Genomic DNA, 22034 nt, shown 5'->3' on the forward strand with positions numbered 1-22034 from the left:
GTTGTAGTAGTATTAAAGCAAATTCATATGCTTCTCATTAACAGTCAATGTATTTTTTGCAGAGTGCCCTGCCTTGAACTTGGGAAGCTTGGAGATTCAGATGACGAGGTAATGAGAGATGGCTCTGGTAGATAAATCATGCAGCAGCCTCTTTAAAAAAAAAAAGAATTACATAAATATTTCCCTATATAGTTTTAAGATGATTTACTGCAGCTGTTAGCTAGTATCTGTGTCCTATAGTAGGAGCACTCACGATACTGAAGTTTACTTGGACACGGGTGAACGACAAGCGATATTCTCACGCAAAGGAGAATCTCTAAAATCCACATAGCCCAAGACATGAAGGCACTCCAGTGGTTTCAATACAAACAAAGCAATTTATTTGGAAAAAATTATGATTTTTAACAAATAAATTGCTTTTTTTGTATGGAGGCCACTGGAGTGCCTTCATCTCTTGGGTTATATAGCGTAGAATCTGTGAAATATCACTTCCTATTCAAAGAAAATATCAAAAATTGATTTCATTTTACATATACAGGTTTGTGTCTCATGAGGTTACCATTTTGGGTAACATTTAAAGCAGCAATATGGGTTAACTTAAAAAAATAAAAATGTATTCTAGGTTTGAAGGAGGGGGTCTCTGTGTTAATTTCTCCGGGGACCCCTGCTTCCAGGGATTCTTACCTCAGTAGTAGTGCCGGTATCCCTGCTGAGTTTAAAGGCCCAGGTCAAACGGGCCAATAGGAAGCCACTCCGGATGACATCACAGCTTCTTATTGGCCAATTTAAAGCGCCATTATATTAGGCACACAGTTTCTCTTCCTGCAGGGATACTGACACAGCTAAAGATGTAAGTATCTCTGGAAGCAGAGGTCCCCGAGGCTAAAATGAACACAGTTCAGCTCCCGAGACCCCCTGCTTCAATCCTGTAATACAAAATGAATATCTTTTTTTTTTTTTAAACGGTATTGCTTAAACAGCTTTTTTTATACGTATATACACAAAAAACGACTAACTTCCATTAGCACTAGATAATAAGTAATATATAAACATATGTTTTATTTTGTGAGAATTAATTTCTCTGTTAATGTGAAAGGGTTAAATTCTCCCTTATATAAACAAACAACCTTCGTGTTTACATTGCATCACAGTGTTTGTGTACACAAAGTAAAACAATATAATAATACAATGTCTCTAGGGAGAAAAAGAAAGTTTCTGATATGTCAGTCCTCCGGCGCTGCGTTCCAAACAAATATATAAATATGTTTATCTATCTATCAAATGGAAATATTACTGTATGCTCATTTGCATGTCTTAGACAGGTCTGCAACCCCGCTTTTCACCATTATCACCCAGCACACAGCCCTTCCACTGCAGCAAGCGATTCTGGGAAATGACATGCAAATGAGCACGCAGTGCCACCTTTTGCTTCAAAACCATATAACATGGTCCCTTGTAAGCTTATGCTTGCTGCATTTCACAGCTTTGAGCACAGCCTGGGTTAAGATGCATAGCCAGTAAACCCACTCACAGACAGCCGTTTCGACCTTAGTGGGTGTTATCAGTGTGGGGTTGGTTATACTAGCTTTGCAAAATGAAGCTTAGGATATCTCTCTGTCTCTGTCTCTCTCTGTCTCTGTCTCTCTCTCTCTCTGTCTCTCTCTCTCTCTGTCTCTCTCTCTCTCTCTCTCTCTCTCGATATATATATATCTCAAATATAATATTAAAAAAATTATATAGATCAATAAAAATATATAACCTATATAATATAATTTCTTGTGTTGCATCCATCTGATGAAGGTTTTTTCTCCTGCCCTTTGTGGGATTTTACAATGTAGATTGGCGGGTCTGGCAATGTATGACATAGTAAATATGACACTAAGTGGTGCTAAGCCGTAAGGCACCCAACAGCTCACTTACACAGAATGTTCTGATGAGTAAATATAGTCTGCGTTTCCTCTATTCTGTTGAATGAGAATATCTTCTTTTTCTTTTACTCATTGTTTATTTTAGCCTTTGGATTCCCCTCAGTCGGTGTGCAGCTGTTGTTGCTAGTACTGCCAGATTATTTTACATTTCTGTTGATCATTAGCACAACAATTGTCCAATATATATTGAACTGACACTTTCTTTGATTCAAAATAATTCTGACATCCATATGCTTATTTTTTTTTTTAACTGTTAGAAAAAGATTTAGGGGCCTATGCAGAGAGCAGCGCTGGAAATAATTGGAGATGTTAATAAATTGTACCTTTATTGGCGTGATTTTATCTCCATATGCAGAAAGGTCCGAAAACTGCATTTAAAATCAATGTCTGATTATGGAGAGTTGCAACCGGTGAGATGCGCGCTGGTGAAACATGTTTGAAAAAAAGCGCGTTTTTTTTTTGTATTTTCCCTCTCGCCGGTGAGCTCCAGCTTCCTGCCAACTTTTTTTGGCGGAGGTAATTGTATAATTTCTCTCCATGTTATTGGCGCAAACAGCCACTAGATGGCGATCGCGCCTTTCTGAATAGGGACATTTTTACAACTGGCAAGATTTAGGTTCTCGCCAGTCGCGCGGCGAGATTCACAAATAAAAAAAAAATGGCGCTTTTTTTAAACTCGCCAGTACCTGCCTTTCTAATGGCATATTTCTCCAAAAAATGCCGCTATTCACCTTACCGCTGCTCTCTGCATAGGCCCCTTAGTGTTATTATTTATGCTGTGTGTTCACTATCTTGTAAAGGCCTCAACTGCAGATCAGAACATCCATTTGTGATTACAACAGTTTTGCTTTTGGAGTTCCTGCGAGTGCTAGTACAAATGTGTGTGTGTGTGTGTGTATAATACAATGAAAGTGCTTATTTTCAAAACAGGAAGCCAATGAGTGCCCTTGCCACCTCATTAGCATTAGTTGAAAAAATAAAGATTACTTTTCAATATATTCCTGTCATCATACAGACCAATTTGCAAGGGATCATACAGAAGGAAACAAATACATACAGTAGGGCCATAGGGTTACTTATTAGTGTTTGTAGGTGATACAACAAGATATCAGACATTCAATTTATCAAAGCTTAACTCTAGCCTTTCAGACAGCAAATGTGTTCATTGAATCATTATATTTTTTGATTGATGATGAATTGGGATGAATGAAGCATTTAATGTAAGAAAATGGATATATCTCTAAGGCTACATAATGGAACCAGTTCAGTAACACTGATTAAGACGGTCCTATTTATGGGGGGTGGGGAGGGGTAAAGACTGTGCACACTAAGATGTATTGAGACATTAAACTGGCTTAATTGTTCAAATACCTACAGTTTATTGGTAATTTAACTTTTTTCCTCTCTAGTAAAAGTGTTAACAGGCAATAAAAATGCAGAAGGCCTGAGCCGTGCAGCCCACCAAACTATTATAAGGAGACTTTTTTGTTTTTTAAGCCTGCTATTTATTTTTGTAGAAGTTGTACTTCTATTGTTGAATATTGAATATTGTTTTGCCTTTTGTCTGTGGTGATGCTGCTTACTTGATTCAGCCAGCTCTGCATTGTTTTGCTTTGCCAATCAGTGGACTTTGATAATTCTCAGTATCCTTCAATTATGTTTATTCCGCTACTCCTTACATTTTAGGACTCTTATGCACCTCTAAGCAAAGGATACCCTCGGCTTGGGCCGCCAGACTCCTCTTCAACTGTTAGTTGGGGGACTCCACTACATACCCCTTATGCTCAGCATTTCCAGAGACAGCAGGTAAGTTATTCACTGCCCGCAAGGTATAAGCAACATGATTGCACAAAAAAAGGTCTCTAAGGAGTATTAAGTATATATGACTCATGATTTAAAACATATTTTTTTTTTTTTTTGCTTAATTGTTAAAATCGCTTCAGGTTCTTCATTTCCTGCTTGCAATGAAACATCAATTCATGCTGCTCTTTTACAACTTATAGACAGACAAGAAAGGACACGCTCAACCTAGATGACCAAAGATCAAAGAGAAGCAGGTGCACTAGGGAAAGCAATGTTACTGGTGTGATCACAAAAAGGATCCGGGCGGAGCGGAGATGCACCGACTGGAAAGTGCCAGTATCATGCACTCAATGCTTGTGTGTAAGAAAGTGTGAATAGGACCCTAGCCGTGTCTGTCAGACTAGTGATAGCTAAAATAAGCCAGAATAATGGTCCCAGTTGTAATGTGGATATGATGCATCTAAAAACAATTTGAATAGGTATACATTAAGATAAATGGGAGCATTAAATGCATGATACAGGGACTTTCTGGTCTGTGCATCTCCACTCCGTCCGGGTCCTTTTTGTGCTCTTTTACAACATCAAGGTTTTTTAACTAGCATTTTTCTCAATTACGGAGCCTGACTTGTCTTCAGGTGATCAGTGAATTAGACAAGATAGTCATATTTATTAGTACAACGTCTGTGAGAAGGGTCAGCTTTCGGTTCTTCAGTATATGGCCCAGGAGTCCCTATCAAGAGAATGGAAACCTTGTACACATTTATATAATACTATAATTATTTAAACCGAGATAACAATGACCCTATATTTTTTATTTCTGAGTAGCATTTGCAGCGTTTCTTGGTATGACAAAGGAACAGACCATTAATTCCATGGGGTCCAGACGCACATTATACATATTTCAGGAGTCCATCCAATGACCAGCTGTGCATGAGGCAAGAGTCATGAACAGTTCATGTGTATTCAGGGCTTTAATAGCCTGTTCGCTTCTGGAGGGATGTGCATCATATTGAAGTAATAGTGCCCGTTATAGAGATGAGCAACTATTTATGTGGCAGTGATTGTCGAACGTGTAATTGGATACCCATTCCAAGACCACTTGTATGGTACAACTAACTAGTTTGCAGTTATTTCCACTTGACTTAAAAAAAAAAAGATATGTTTGTGTATATATTCCCATTATTTAAGTAGGAAAACCAATATTTAAGTAGAAAAACTATCTGCCTTATGTGTTCATAATCTGGATTATAGAACAGTTTTTTTTTTTTTTTGTTTTTTTAATGTTGTGTCTTTTATTAAGGCCACAATTGGCTACTTAAGGAAATATTATTATTATTAATTGGCACTAATATTCTAATTTATTCTTATTTTACTTTGTATAAATTGTAACCTAAACTTTATGATTGCTATTATGTGTAAATGATTTGTTAAGTTTTTAATATTTTCTGATTATTTCCAATTCTAAAAAAATAAATATAAACTTTAAGGCCAGATCGCAGCACAGTTTAAACAGAGAATCACAGAGGAAAGATAGAAGTGATGGCTAGTTGATTGCCCAAAGTAAAACTTCTATATTGTTATCTTAAATGTTCTTGTATATTCAGTCCAGTCATTAATTTATCACCATGTGTTAAAAGTCTTTTTAAATAAAGTGCTCTTTGAATTATAAAGTTCTGAAAGAAAACAGGTTTAATGCTTTCTGAGAAAAAAATCTTGATTTTTGAAAAGCTGATCAGACATTTTTGTTAAGCGGGGAATCGGCACCATGGGACAACACAGAAAATGACATAGAGTTTTGCCATTAAATAGATTCTCATAATCTTCAATGTGTAAATTTATTCTGCTTCATGATTGAGCAGCTTTTCACACTTTTGCTACAAGAAATGTACCCCCTTTGCTAGTGAAGAGGTTAAATAATATAAATATAGAGACTCTCCTTTCCCTCCTTATTGGTGTACATTCCTTATTTTGTCGAGAGTCTAGACTCGTTACCTTTGGCACATTTGCCCATTAAAAAATAAAACATAACCAAAACATTATCAATTCACCATATAGTAAATTGAAGTTGTACTTACCCCTGCCAGGATGAAGGCCGTCCTCGTCTTCCTCTGCGCCCTCCTCAACTTCACGTGGGCCGTGACACGGAAGAATTTAAACATGGCGGGGAAACCGGCACCCCATAACGGGGCGTGTAACTCGGGAAACGGGGTCCCCGAACCTAAAATTAATGCGGTTCAGCTCCGGAAATCCCCTGCTTCAATACTGTGTTATTAAAATAAAATAAAAGCCGTATGATCGCCTATTAGAGGCGAGCAGGTACAGTGACTGATTCAGTCTCACTCTTACTGCGCATCTTTTAGAGACAGGTGCAACCCGGTAGGATTCACACAGCGCGAGTCCCATTCAGACGCAGGGACCCCCACTGTATTAATCCCAATGGGCCATTATGTCACTTTACTGAGACCGCGATCACAGATGAAAAAAACACAGTGCCGCAGCAGATTTAGGTGTTGCGGCGCGACCAACCATAATGCTGCACCTGTATGTGGTTTGTGCTACGTGAAGGTGAAAGAAAACGGCGCTAACTCTATTAGTGTACACTAATAATATACAGTGAATATTTTGACCAAAACAGTTAATTGTTAAACAGTGATATTGTGTTCAAATAACGTGATAATATTATTGAAAGGTTCAAACCCCCTGCTCAAACCCAGCTGGTGGGGACTGGTTTCGCTAGTCCCACAAATCGTCACTCTCCAGTTGTAATCCAGGGGGAGCATGAAGGGAAAAGAAAATAAAACAAGAAAAACAATCTAAGTGCAGACAATAAAATTCAAGTGATATAAATTCTGCGTTCTTTCTTGGCTCATATGTGATGTCTACTTACAAGATGTAAGTCAAAATCAAGCGGTTTTGACACTCAATGGTCTCTGCTGTGCAGGTATTCCCACCAGGTGATAGGGTCTCCAGCTCTCAGCTCCGCAGCAAAGTGTATGTAAAAGAAATACAAACTCCAGCGGTGGGCGCATTGATCCAGGTCTCTCTTCCCTTGTGGGTTCCCTCTTCTGTGGGTCGATCACCTTCCCATAACAGCTGCCCGCAGGCACTGTGGAGTTCTTCACTGGGATACAGCCTCTCTGATGGATGTTTCAGCTTCACTCGCACACCGATGCGTCACTTCCGCTCCGTCCCGATACGTCACTTCCGGTCGCGGTTAGCTTCCAGCCCCATGAACCCTCCGCTCCTCCTCTGCTACTCACAGCTTCGGCTGCCCCGGAGCGGAAGTGACGCATCGGTGTGCGAGTGAAGCTGAAACATCCATCAGAGAGGCTGTATCCCAGTGAAGAACTCCACAGTGCCTGCGGGCAGCTGTTATGGGAAGGTGATCGACCCACAGAAGAGGGAACCCACAAGGGAAGAGAGACCTGGATCAATGCGCCCACCGCTGGAGTTTGTATTTCTTTTACATACACTTTGCTGCGGAGCTGAGAGCTGGAGACCCTATCACCTGGTGGGAATACCTGCACAGCAGAGACCATTGAGTGTCAAAACCGCTTGATTTTGACTTACATCTTGTAAGTAGACATCACATATGAGCCAAGAAAGAACGCAGAATTTATATCACTTGAATTTTATTGTCTGCACTTAGATTGTTTTTCTTGTTTTATTTTCTTTTCCCTGTATGTGGTTTAACATGATTTTAGTTTGGTGCTTTGAGTCATATCTTACAAAACAAATCAATAACGTACAATTAATAAAAATGTTGATCACGTTACTTTGTTCTTTCTATACAGACTCCCAGGAAACCTAGTCCAATGACAGTTGAGGTAAGATAGTAAAAGACAAACGTCCAGAATATCTTGCATTTTTTTAAACCACACATATTTGTTGTGCTTCTTTATAGAAAATGCGCACTATTGTTCATGTTCCCTCTAGATTTCTGAGGCAGAGCTAAAAACAATTCCTGAAAATTTACCATCCCCATCTGACAAGTTCAGATTAAAGTATCAGCAATATGAGGAAGAAATGAAACAGGGCTATAAGCAGTATACTATGAGAGCTGCAGATAAGAAAACCCAGCCACACACACAGCGGTCTACAAGACAAGAATCCAAACAAGAGGTACAGTAATCAGTCTACTCCACATGTATTTAAAACCAGAGACGAACATAAAACACAGACAGAGCTCAATGCACATCCAGCGAAACTTTATACACGGTACAGTGCCTAAATATAGATGTATTGATATCTATTAAATAAAATAGTCTTTTAGTTTAACATTTTGGCCAAATTGTTGTAAGCCCCTGAGCCACTGCACGGCAGACGACGCCTCAAGGTTCCCTACACTAATATAAATTCTTAATAACCTGTGCATTGCCAGGAAGAATGATTTATAATAAATCTGTCAAAATTAGTTGCAAAGTTCTAAGTCTGATTGAAGCTTTTATTAACCTGTACATTACCAGGAAAAGCACTCTGTATTAGAGTTGTCACAATCACACTGGCAATGCACAGGTTATTAAGAATTTATATTAGTGTAGGGAACCTTGAGGCGTCATCTGCCGTGCAGTGGCTCAGGGGCTTACAACAATTTGGCCAAAATGTTAAACTAAAAGACCATTTTATTTAATAGATATCAATACATGTATATTTAGGCACTGTACCGTGTATAAAGTTTCGCTGGATGTGCATTGAGCTCTGTCTGTGTTTTATGTTCGTCTCTGGTTTTAAATGTATATTGCCATGCTCAGTAGCACTCCTCTGTGACACTTATACGCTTATATATATATGTTGAGGTTATTTTGGGGGTTCAATATGAGCTTGTGGGTGTTCTATATGTGTTACTCCACATGTATGTATGTATGTAGGTATGTATAACTTGATATAGTGCCATTAATGTACATTGCGCTTTACAGCAGTAATACACGTGACATAACAAATAATACAAATAAAACATAATGGGAATAAGTGCATCAGACGTACAAATAACATTAAGAAAAGGAGTCCCTGACCAGAAGAGATTACAATCTAATTGCTAAGTAGGAAGAACGTACAGAGACAGTAGGAAGGTGTTCTGGTAAGTGCGTTTGCAAGGGGCCACGGTCAATGTATGAAGTGTATAGTATCAGCCACAGAGCTACCCATATGCTTCGTTAAGAAGATGGATTTTAAGATGGGTCTTAAAGGTGGATAGAGAGAGTGCTAGTCCGATATTGAGGGGAAGGGCATTCCAGAAGTGTGGAGCAGTGAGTGAGAAAGGTTTAAGGCAGGAGAGGGCTTTAGATACAAAAGGGTTAGAGAGACATTTAATTGTGTGGTTTCATACTAATTGAGGCATTTAACTGAGAAAGTTAAAAATGGAATCAATTATGCTATAAGTTTTGAACATGTATATAGCAACTTTCTTCACCTATTGGGAATGCATGGGTATAATTGTTGGTTGGGCTACTTCCCTAAATGACTTTTAAGTATCCTGTAACTTGATCATTAAATTAGAGAGGAAGTAGGGCATTTTTTTAACGAATTAACAGTCACAAATCTGAGTTTACTAGGATTCTAAAAATAAACGTTTAGCAAATGTAAAGTTTCAGGCTGGGTTTTGATCCACATCTTCTTGTTCTGATCACATCCACTAGTGTGCGGAGAACAAGTGTTATGAGCCCATTGATTAATGTATTGTATTGTATGTCTTTATTTATATAGCGCCATTAATGTACATAGTGCTTCACAGTAGTAATACATGTGGTAATCAAATAAATAACAGATAATATAAATAACAGATCATGGGAATAAGTGCTTTAGACATAAAAGTAACATTAAGGAAGAGGAGTCCCTGCCCCGAGGAGCTTACAGTCTAATTGATTCACATTTATTCATAATTGGACATGCATGATCTTAGCAAGCACATAACCCAGACCCACATTATTCCATATTTATATACTTAATTGTACCGATTGGAGTGCTACTCGGAAAGTGACCTCAAATATACAGCAGTAAACAAAGAAGCCCCAATCCAACATGACAAATTATTTAGTGCACTTATATATGTTTTTTTCTTCTCAAGTATAGGTAATTTAGTTCAATCTTTTGACCAAAACATGTCAAGGTAGACACTTTCCGCAGGTTCCTACACTACCTATTTTATACTGTGTCCTTTGTATTTACCCCACTACATGGAGAAAAGAGGAAACAAACAATGATCTAGTCAATAACATGGGATGCGTGACATGTATATGGTTCCTAAAATTGAAGTGTTTCTAAATGTTAAACCCTTGGGCATCCAGCATACATCTCTCCATACTTCTTTGAGTTGCCTGAAAGTTCTGAATTATCTTTGCCTTTAGGGTCCACGTTTAACATCCATTTGTGAGAACGGGCAGAATAAACTGGTAAAATGTTTTCCTCTTGAGGCACAGGGAAGGTTCCCTTGAAAGATTGCCTATCCCATCTTCATTCTCCTATTGATTCCATTCAAAAGGCTCCCATCCATTGTTATTTACTGGCCAAGGTAGACATAGTTTGTGACTTCTATTCCATTTATTTTGTCCTTTGCAGAATTGACAAATGTTGTTGGACATCCCTTTGGTCTTACTTAGATTCATGTGTAGGCCCACATTCTTACTTTGGGGACATTAAAAATGTGCGCAGTAATTCATAGAAACTTTACTTGTTAAAAGTGTTTGTCAGACACTTCATTTTCTTCAAAACAGAAAAAACGGGAGCAAGGGGTTAAATAAATTCAGGGCACAAAACTCGCAAATGGTCACAAATAATATGGTATAAGGGTCTGTGGGGTTCAGCTTAACCCTTCCTCTTAAGAGCCTGAGGAAGCCGTGTTCACGGCGAAACGCGTTGCTCCAACTGTACCTGTTTTTGATCAGTCGAGGCTTCCGTAGACAGTGAACACTCTGACAGCCACAACTTGCTCCCGAGCAGAGGCGCGTCATCTCCCTGCACTCCGGACACGGAGTTGAGCAGCCCCTGTGGCTTGAAAGTTTCACTGAAACACGGCTAAGAGCCTAAAGACTATTTTATTTCTTATTTAAAGAACACAGTTTGGTGCCTTGATTTTGGTCTGCATCCTGGAAGGGTTAAGCTGAACCCCACAGACCCTTATACCACATCTTTACTTACACAGAGCCGTGTAAGTATTTTATTATTAATATCATACATACCCCATCTCCTCCTCCTGGGACAAGCTGGAGTAGTTATCAAAGATACCTTTGTGTACCCACGCTTACACAAGGCAGTGTGAGTTTATTAATATTATCACCACCATCATCCCCTATTAGGGGTGTTTACCTCTATTATTTGTGACCATTTGCGAGTTTTGTGCCCTGAATTTATTTAACCCCTTGCTCCCCTGTTTTTTCTGTTTTTATGTATCTTGAGGGATTTGGATGATCCCTATACCGGGTTGAAACAGAAGGGATCGAAGGTTATCTTTGGTTATTTTCTGAGATAACCTACTGGAGTTATTAATTATCTTTTATTATACCATTCTTTTATCTCTGTTTCGTAACTTGGGGTAAGCGCCTAGTGTTTTTGTTCTTACTTCATTTTCTTCATCTGACAAAGAGAGGCTGTATCCCCCCGAAACGTAGAGCTTGTTTTTCTACTCTGCATATGATCTATTAAACCGCGTGGTTTGCACATATTTGGACACCACTCCTGTTGTGCTGCTGCTACTTTGAATTCTTGCCTCTTGAGCATTCAAACGGTGACCCTTTTTTAATCTCATTTATGGAGGTTAGTGGTAGTGGAAACTGTAATTCAACTGCCGCATCAAACCACCACCATCTATTGCACCCAAATAGAGAATCTAGACATTTAGACAATCTTTAATAACCCATGTGTGAATGTGTTTGTTTAACTTAAGCTATTTGCTTTTTACAAAGAAGCATATATAGTTGCTGAAACAAAATGACCTGTCTCTCTTGTATTAGGATTTTCTTGGACAGCCACACACATCAACTTTAGCATATGAATACATATTCTCAGCCATAACCATAATTTTCCAGAAATAAGAATGAATGCAGTGGCAGAACTACTGCTGGTTTGGCTGCAACAGAACCCTGGACTTTCAGTTGCCCATGCTTCCACTCGTTGGAACAATGTTCCGGCAGTTCTATGGGCTGCCTCTCTCGTCCCGAACTCACCGTGGCTTTACCCGGCAGCGACAGTGGAGGGAGCTCACCCAGGCGGTTCTTACAGAGAAGTTAGGCCCCGCTGGAAGTCGGACCCAACTTTCGCAATCACCGTCTGGGTGGGTTCCCTCCGCTGCCGGCAGGTAAGGTGCCCCGCTCCACAGGTAGGCTTTTTTTTTTACTTGCACTAGAAACCACTGGTAACTAGTTGCACCCATAAATGACCGTAGAAGTTCTTTCTAATTTGACTATATAACTATGAGGAAGGATGAAATTGTTATGGTGTAAGCAGAAAACGCTGTAATTTGCACAGAAACCAATGTCAGATGGGACAAATTCCACATACGCTTTTTAGATTTAGAGCCATTATTTTTGGGCAACAAAGAAGGCTGGGTAGTTCTGTTGGTTCCTTCTTCCATGTAGTAGAAAGGAGGGAGAGGGAGTAGGTGTATGATACCTTTTATTGTGCAACAAGTAGTTGATGTGTTACAAGCTTTTGAACCTCTCGGGGTCCTTCATCAGGTGGGGGACCCTGAGAGGTTTGAAAGCTTGTAACATATCAACTACTCATTGGTCCGCTAAAAGGTATCATACCACCTACTCCCTCTCCCTCCTTTGCTACTATAATTTTTGGGAAGAAAAGTAACACGTAAACTTTGATAAAAATATATCTTCTCAAAATATTTTTATCCTAGCGCTTGAAAAACCAAGACCATCATTCCTGAAATGAATGTCCTAAAATTGTGTAATAATGTTTATAACAATTCTGTTCTTTCCATCATCGTTCTGTCATTTAACTCCCTCAAGTTTGTCTGACCAGGCTATATTTTTGCATTTAACTGTACTGCATGTTTTAACCAATGTGAATAAATTGGTCACGGAATAGGCACTATATTTTTAAACATCTGTTTCTAATTCTTTTACATACAATTCTACGCTGCTGGTATTAAAACAATCCAAAGCATGAGGAAATAAGTTTTGCTGCGATAACACCTCTGGATGAAAAAGCTCACCTGCAGCAGTGCTACACCAGCAAACCCTACACACTGCAACACAGTATAAGGAAGCTGGAGGCTGTAAGTTTTGCTTTTTATATTGTTTCTTAAGAATAAATGTATGATTAATGATAGGTACCATTACGATACACTTGGGGAGCTATACGCCACCTGCATCTTTTCTTACTTATCCAGAAATAACAAGGAGTTGGAGCTACACGAGTCAGATCTGCTGAGATGGGATGAAAGCAAAGAAAGTTAGTCTGACATGAGAAATATCTGGGCTATTTGAAACCTTTTTTAATAGTAAACTCTAATGACAACCCAAACCTGTAATTCCTTCAGATAGTATTAAGATAGTTTTCACAAATAATGTTATAGATATCAAGGTGTTTTTTATTGGGCAACGATACACAGATTTTGCGTCAAATGTGCAAATGTTTGTTCCCCAAAATAATAATGAGCAAGCTCCTATTACAAACAGTGTGTGTTATTAATAAAAGCATTGATGTCGCCTTTTCACATTAGAAGAATCGGGACCATATTTTATTTTACAAGCTGTCATTTTTTTATTGGGGCTTATTTTTCTCTATTGGATTCACAAAGCCATATAAATGATTTGGGTGCCTGCCATGAAGATGTAGCTAGCTGAGAGTACACAGATATTCCACTACTGCTTATAATGGACGCCCGCACACTTATTTAAATATATGGCAGGTTTAATTGAACTTAAATACTTCTACAAGAAACAATGGGGAAAAAAAAATCTAAAAAAAAATACAATTATTTTGTAATTTATGGCACAGAAAGCTCCACTAAAGGATTGGCTAAAAGCTGTAAGGTTATGCTTGGTTTCGATGGGACTTTCTTTAATAAATCTGGTGCTATTTTTGCTGCACTAATATTAGAAGGTAAGACTGATGACTCTTTTTGGCTTCATGCAATAAGTCCAAGCCTTCTGAGAATATCAAGGAACCATGCAATTCTGATTACCTTTTGAGGGGCTTAGCCAAGCTTGTTGATTGATGGGGAGAGCGGTGTGACAACCATAGCTGCTTCTGGGAGGTTGGGTGAGGGGCATTGCAGTTAATGAATTTGGTACAGGCCTACAAGCCCAGGCTATATATGGGCCCATGCTCGCACTTGGCACTGCTGCGGCTAATAGTAAGGAGGGAGAGAAACACGTAATTTTTAATACCGCCTCCCAGTAAGCATTTTCAGGCAGAGTGACTGTAAGTGGATGGTGAAAAAGAATAAGTGCGCAACCCAAAAAACAACTTAATTGTGCTAAAAAACAGTGTACATAAGTGAAATAACAATATTGTCAACCCCTATATCGTATTGAACTATGCAAACGATAATAGACACAACACTACTGTGAAGAGAAAGTGAAAAAATATAGATATATATTTTAAACCATACAAAACCATAGGTAAATTGGCGTATGCTGCTATGATTAAAGAGTGGCTCGGCACTCCCACGAACTGGAGATAAAAGACAAGAAAAAAGCGCAAAACGCAAATAGTGAAGTAAATTCAAAAAACGTGTTTAGTATAAAAAGGGGGTAAGTATTCTGCGTACATCAATATAAAAGAACATTCGCATATACGTGTAACATTACACGATTTTACCACACAGCTGGCGTCAGGGTGGGCAGTAGAAAGAGGTCCCTCTGGCGAGTAGTCCTCTACAGTTTCCAGATGTCATCTGGGTCTCTCACGGTGACTGCAGCTTGTAGCAAGCATCCAAGTCATCTGGGAATCACATGTAGAGGGCACTTCGTTGTCGTCTGGATATCGCACACGGCGCTGATATAAAGAGTCCTCGGTCGAGTTAAACACACTGTGTGTAATGCAGGAAAGTCTCTATAATCATACGCCAATGCGTCGTTAGCAGAGGGATCACAGGGAAGTCCCAAGATGGCCGGCGGCTGGAGATGACGATTCACCTCTCAAAGTATCCGCGTATCCATGTGACGTCACACTGAGGGCGACTACAACAATATACACCCGAGCGGTGTCGCGTGAGAATAAAATGCACAGAATAGTACTGGTCTGATAACTACCTTGTGGGGTTGTTACACGACTGTTAAGGAAGTATAAAAGGTACCAATAAAAACAAAAAACAAAGAATAATCCTACGCGTTTCGTAGCTATGAGGTGCTACTTCTTCAGGGATAAATCTCCTTCTACTGCCCACCCTGACGCCAGCTGTGTGGTAAAATCGTGTAATGTTACACGTATATGCAAATTTTCTTTTATATTGATGTACGCAGAATAGTTACCCCCTTTTTATACTAAACACGTTTTTTGAATTTACTTCACTATTTGAGTTTTGCGCTTTTTTCTTGTCTTTTATCTCCAGAGTGACTTTAAACCTGTTTTTATTGCTGCTCACTCCAAAGATACCTACATTTAATTTTTAGATTTTGAAGATAGAAAAAAAGAGTGGCTGCAGTTTCCTCCACAGAAAACACATGTTTTGCTACATAATGACTCTGTTAGAGCTAATGTGATGTGTAGGGAGAATTTTGAATTCATGCAACGTTTTTGGAGTGGATTATGCATATACCGTAAACCGTAAACCATTGGCATTGTTAATTCTGATGTCTATAAATGTGTTTTTGTATGTATATATATGATGTATATATGATGTCTATATGATGTCTATAAATGTGTTTTGTGATGTCTATAAATGTGTTTTATATGTATATATATATATATACTTAGTTAAGTTATGGTGAGTAAAAAAAGTGACAAAAAACCTCCACAGCAAAGCATATAGCAAATGGAAATATAACTGTATGCTCATTTGCATGTCTTAGGCAGGTCTGCAACCCCGTCTTTCACCATTATCACCCAGCACAAAGCACTTCCACAGCTTTAAGCACTGCCAGGGTTAAGATGCATAGCCAGTAAACCCACCCACAGACAGCTGTTTCGACCTTAATGGGTCTCATCAGTGTGGGGTGGTTTACACTGGCTATGCAAAGCTGAAGCAATGAGGATGGGTTTAAACTTAAAGCTGTGACCATGCAGCAAGCTTAAGCCTATAGGGAACCATGTTTAAAATAGTTTTGAAGCAAAAAGTGGCACTGTGTGCTCATTTGCATTTCATATCCAAGAATCCCTTGCTGCAGTGGAAGTGCTGTGTGCTGGGTGATAATGGTGAAAGGCAGGGTTGCAGACCTGCCTGAGACATGCAGATGAGCATACAGTTATATTTCCATTTGCTATATGCTTTGCTGTGGAGGGTTTTTGTCACTTTTTTTACTCACCATAACTTAACCAAGTATGGTAAAACCCATCCTCATTGCTTCAGCTTTGCATAGCCAGTGTAACCAACCCCACACTGATGAGACCCATTAAGGCTTGAAACAGCTGTCTGTCTGTATCATGTGTATAGTATTAGCCACAGCGCTACTCATATGCTTCTTTATGCAAGTGTGTCTTAAGGTGGATAGAGAGGTGTTAGTCGGGTATTGAGGGAAAGGGCATTCCAGAGGTGTGGGGCAGTCAGTGAGAAAGGTTTAAGGCGGGAGAGGGCTTTAGATACAAAGGGGGTAGAGAGAAGACATCCTTGAGCAGAACACAAGAGTCGGGATGGAACATAGCGAGAAATTAGGGCTCAGATGTAACGAGAGGCAGAAGAGTAAAGCTTTAAAAGTGAGGAGGAGAATTGAGTGTGTGATACGGGATTTGATAGGAAGCTAGGAGAGTGATTTCAGCAGGGGAGACGCTGAGACAGACTTAGGAAAGAGTAGAGTGATTCTGGCAGTAGCGTTTAGGATTGCTTGTAGGGGAGACAGGTGAGAGGCAGGAAGGCCGGACAGCAGGAGGTTGCAGTAATCGATACAGGAGAGAATGAGGGCCTGAGTCAGAGTTTTAGCAGTCGTGCAACAGAGGAAAGGGTGTATCTTTGTAATACAGCTCAACCTCGTTCTAGCGCGATCCTCGGGGGCCACCCGATCTGACCGCACTATAACCGGGGTCGCGCTAATGTAAAAAACAAAACGGCCGTGTGCCCGATTGGGAGGAGGGGGGAAGAGGTGGACTGAGGCGTCAGCAGCCCTACACGTCCCCCAGCAGCCACCGCAACTCCCCTCTCACTTCCCCCAGCAGCCTCACTTCCCCCAGCAGCCCACATCGATTTCCCCCCCCCACCGATTTCCCCAGCCCCGCACCGATCCCCCCTGCCAGCCCCGCACCAATCCCAGCCCCACACCGATCCCCGCACCAATCCCCGCCAGCAGCCCCACGATGCCCCAGCAGCTGACACCAAAGGTAGGGAGGTAGGAGGGGGGCTGTGTGCGTGCTGAGTGTGTGCTGTGAGTGTGTGCACTGTGCTGTGAGTGTGTGCACTGTGCCTCACTTCCCCCAGCAGCCCACATCGATTACCCCCCCCACCGATTTCCCCAGCCCCGCACCGATCCCCCCCGTCAGCCCCGCACCAATCCCAGCCCCACACTGATCCCCGCACCAATCGCCGATCCCCGCACCAATCCCCGCCAGCAGCCCCACGATGCCCCAGCAGCTGACACCATAGGTAGGGAGGTAGGAGGGGGGCTGTGTGCGTGCTGAGAGTGTGCTGTGAGTGTGTGCACTGTGCTGTGAGTGTGTGCACTGTGCTGTGAGTGTGTGCACTGTGCTGTGAGTGGTGTGAGTGTGTGCAGTGTATATAACGGGGTTGAGCTGTATTGCGGAAGAAAAAGAGACAAGTTTTAGAAAAGTTTTGAATGCCCCTAGGCAGCCCCTAGGCAGCGTGCTTGAGCAGGTGTAAGGTCAGGGGTTGAAAAGTAAATTGAAATCTTTTAATTGTAGATTGTCATGAACAAGAAAAAAAGTTATAATTGTAATATTGAGGAAAGTTAAGAGATACCTTTTATACAATAATAATGAAAAAATAAAATGTAATTATCTGTTGTTCACTCTAATAAAAACCCTTTCAATACCTATAAAGTATTTTGGCCCAGATTAAGTAGGTGGTGCCATTCGATAAGACACTTCAAGTGGATAGGCAATTAAGGTTTCTTACCGTGCATTAAGGCATCTTATGAAATACCAAGAAAAATAGAAAAAGGGTCAGTGGTATACACTAACCTCAGACTATATGGGAAAAGGAACTCGCTGGATATGAAAAAAATGAAAAACGTACTTTATTTGATCATGTTCAAAACATAGACATAAAAGGGTAAAGCATCTCCTCCCACGCATTTCGCACTGGTAGTCCCTTTCTCAAGGAGTAACATAGGTTGGGAAGGGCACACAGTTTGGTAAATATGGTCCTTTATGCATTGCTAGGCACTGTTGATAGATGTTTATGTGCTGAATGAATTTCTTGTATTTCTAGTCTGTAAATGATTTAGAGTTTAATAAAAGATGTTACTGAAATTTCAACAGCTCAAGAAAATGCCCAAATTCTTAACTCATAGTGCATAACAGCTTTTGTAGAATATTATAAACAAATCCCTCAGCTATCGCTTGAGCTTACCTGTTGTCATTGTATTAAACAATTCAGATTTGATACTTTTCGACAAATTCGAATGCATTTTGTTTCTGATTGGATACTATTTCAGGAGGACGTTGCTGCTGACAGAAGAAAGCAGGCAGTTGTAGAACAAGTTATGATAGACCATCTTTCCAGGTACAGTATGTAGATATCTTACACACATAAATATACACATCAGTGAATTTTAGTCTAGTTCTACAGAGGCCTGATGTAATTCATTCTTCTCTTGAGTGTTTCATATATCCAACTTGTAAAACGCTAAAGTTACTCTATATATTGTCTTTATGGCATCCTTAACATACAGGGAACTATTTTATTTCCCAATGCATATACAACCAGTGCTGGATTAAGGGTGGGTTGGCTGGGCACTTGCCCAGGGCGCCAACCAAAGAGGGGTGCCACACCTCGCTGCTTGACTCTTCACACGTGCTCCGACCCTGGTGCCATCTTTTAAATTTCTGAGTCCTGCGCACCCTCGTCAATTTCGAGGGACATTTAAAGATTGCATGTTGCAGTGGCGGGCGCACCCGGGACTCGGAGCGACAGCAGCAGCAGTAAGGGACATGGACAAAGGTGCTCGGCCACACGACACATTGACGGAGCAGGAGCACGGTACACGACGCACAGGACCTGTCCCACCCTGCTGCTCCGTCAATGTTCTATGTGGCTGAGCACCCTCATCAATGTCCCTTGTAGCTACCGCTCCAAGCCCTGGCTTTGCCCGTCACTGCGACGGGCAATCTTTAAATGTCCCTCGAAATTGACGAGGGTGTGTAGGACTCGAACATTTAAAGATGACGCCGGGGTCAGTATATATATATAATCTATTAGCGCTTGAAAGTAGTGAAAGTATATAACAATAATAAATGTGATCTAGTGAATATTATAAATTGTTGACGATGCTGATATTAATCTGAATACAAATATATATGAGGATGGAATGAATAATTAAGACTGAGCTGCTTCTATGGATGACCAAATCTAATACGTATACATACAGTAAGAGGAAAGGTGGTAAAATTGTAGAGGGGGGTATTTACTTCCTGCTTTGGCAAATTATACCTGCCCCTACTAAGGGTTAAATATCATGGGGAGGTTCTTCAAGAACAGCCAGGTGCAGATCACCTGACCTTAATTAACAGAGTGTAAGAAAGGCCAGGCTGGATCAGTTATTCCCTCTCCCATATTCCAGCTAAGAAGGCTGGATGCTACAAACAGGCACTGGCCTGCAGCAGGTTTGTTTTTATAATACCTGTGTTTTATTGTTTGGTAAGTGGGAAAGCCACCCAAAGTTAACTAGAGAATTGATGTCTAGTTAATGCTCAGCTAGAGCACGGATTTTTTTTGATTCTTTTGTTTATCCTGATTTTTGTCGGCTGGAATGCCAAAGGAAATAAAAGACTTAAACCAGAGCTGGATTGATCTGTGATTGCAGTTTACCCCAACAGACAGTGGGTTTTAAGGATCCCAGACATGAAGCCTTCAGCTAAAAAGGGGATTTTGTCACAATACGTACACACAAATATACATACATAGAGAAGAAAAGAAACGCTTACTGCAGATACTCGAATTTATTGACAAATTGCAATATTAAAAATTCACAGGGCTAGAATGTGTACTTTCATAAGCAAATAACATAACATCACAGATTTCTAACTCTGAATGATATTATAAAATATAAAACCCACAGTATGTCAGTCCTCCAATACAAGAGAGCAGAGAGGTCACACCGTATTAGACTACAATAGGAAGAACGTGTCCAATGGATAATGAGTCCAAAGATAGTTACTTCTCAATGGGAGCGAAACAATAAAAAGTTCCTTAATATGGTATTAGAGCTTTTTAAGGCCCACTGCTGTCTTATTGATCCAAAGTAATAACTCCCTCGCTTACCAGCATTTCAAAGGGAGTGGCAGTTGTACAAGTGCTGCAGTTTTTCCACGGGTAGTAATGGTCTAAACGTTCAGTGATTCAAAGGTGGTGTAACAGTTCCATGGTGTTCCCACACTAGCCAGTGTATTTCTCTGAAACCACTAGCCAGATGGCACAATAATAAGCAGTAACTCACCAAAACTCTCCGTCCGGAGTATCCATACACTGATCAGCAGCATTCCTGGGGTTAGTGGTTGAAAACTTGTATTTGCAATTGGCGCTGATTACACCCTCTTCTGGATATCAATGGTTCTCTTGGTATAGCAGCTGATAGATGCCACACAGGGATCTTCTGGGTTAACAGCAGGACTTGGCTCAAAGTGAAGTGCTCTGTGATCTCACCTTTCAGGTAGGGGTACTGGATTAACTGGAAACTTCGACTTCATCACCTTATTATTGGCAATGGTTGCCATAGTGATTAAATTGATTTAAAAAAGTTTGTTTGTTCAATTACCATAAAAATCATTATATATAGATAGATGTAGAGGTATCGGTACTGTGCTAGCCGAGCTTTAATAATCAAAAATGAATAGACGATACCATTCTGTGGCTAACTAAATGCTTTTATTTGTGTGAGCTTTCGAGATACTCTGACACACACACACAGAAACAAACACACACACATCCATCCATCCATCCCTAACATTCAGGGACTATTTAACACCTCAAGTCATAAATCGCATACTACACAGGGGGAGGGGTGTTGGGTTCAGTCACAGATAAGATTCTTATATGCACTGTTTATAAGTTTAACCTTGCCTGCTTTATTTAATGTACCACCGCCGGAAGAAGAGATCAGTGTATCTCGAAAGCTCGCACAAATAAAAGCATTTCGTTAGCCACAGAACGGTATCATCTATTTATTTTTTAGATATATACTTGTTTATTATCTGCTTTATGGGACAAGCATCAGCATTTTGAGAAGGCTTGTGTGCAACACTGTTATGCTATGGACGATATATATATATATATATATATATATATATAGATATATATATATATATATATATGGCACACTCGCCAAGTGTGAATACAAAACAAACTAAAAAAAACTCTCTACCAGCGCTTGATCCAAGTGATAGACTAATTGGTGTGATAACAACAATTGAGTGATTACAATGTGATTACATATGCAGCCAGGGGGGCAATAAACAATAGATTGTTCAAATCCAATACCATACAGATACAAATACAAAAAATGTCCCCGGCGCAAAGTGTGGTGATGATAATTACAGTACCATATCGAAAGACAGTCCTGTTTGAAAAGTCAGTCCTGGTAGTAGAATGATTCACCAACAATGTGAGGTAGATTTTCCTCTAGGCGTGTTCCCTTATGTTGTCTGCAATAACAGATAAAGAAAACACACCATTGCGCAGTATACAGACTCAATTGCCCCAACCTGAAGAGGAAAATCCCTATTTACAGGATATTTTCTTGTTCATTCGGGGGAGAGAATCTGTTCTTTGGCTCTCTTCCTCCACCTTGATCTCCACGGGCCCCTCGTGGTTCCTAAGGTGGCTCTCTTCAACTCGGTCTGCGTCGTCCCAGTAGCAGCATACACCGCAACAACCGTGGTTGGAGAAAATTGAAAGACAGCCTAGTGTACTCCGCAAATTTTATTTAACAATGTTAAAAAGCAGCGATGTTACACTCACATTTTGCGAGGGCAAACATGCCGCTCAAGAATGCCGTCCGCAGCCTGTGTCCACTCGATGGTGTG

The 22034-nt window shown here is 40.3% G+C and overlaps 1 protein-coding gene across 3 annotated transcripts in view; it reads left to right on the forward strand.

The window, feature by feature from the left end:
• CAPS2 (calcyphosine 2) overlaps positions 1-22034 on the forward strand; it is a 108005-nt gene that overhangs the window by 4633 nt on the left and 81338 nt on the right. For all 3 annotated transcript variants that reach the window (XM_075600225.1, XM_075600222.1, XM_075600223.1), the window contains exons 4-9: positions 63-108; positions 3615-3734; positions 7526-7558; positions 7668-7853; positions 12841-12954; positions 18449-18516. In XM_075600225.1, coding sequence (XP_075456340.1) covers positions 63-108; positions 3615-3734; positions 7526-7558; positions 7668-7853; positions 12841-12954; positions 18449-18516 — 567 coding nt within the window. The remainder of the gene's footprint in view (positions 1-62; positions 109-3614; positions 3735-7525; positions 7559-7667; positions 7854-12840; positions 12955-18448; positions 18517-22034) is intronic.

This window comes from Ascaphus truei, chromosome 5 (genome assembly GCF_040206685.1).
Source record: "Ascaphus truei isolate aAscTru1 chromosome 5, aAscTru1.hap1, whole genome shotgun sequence".
Taxonomy (NCBI): domain Eukaryota; kingdom Metazoa; phylum Chordata; class Amphibia; order Anura; family Ascaphidae; genus Ascaphus; species Ascaphus truei.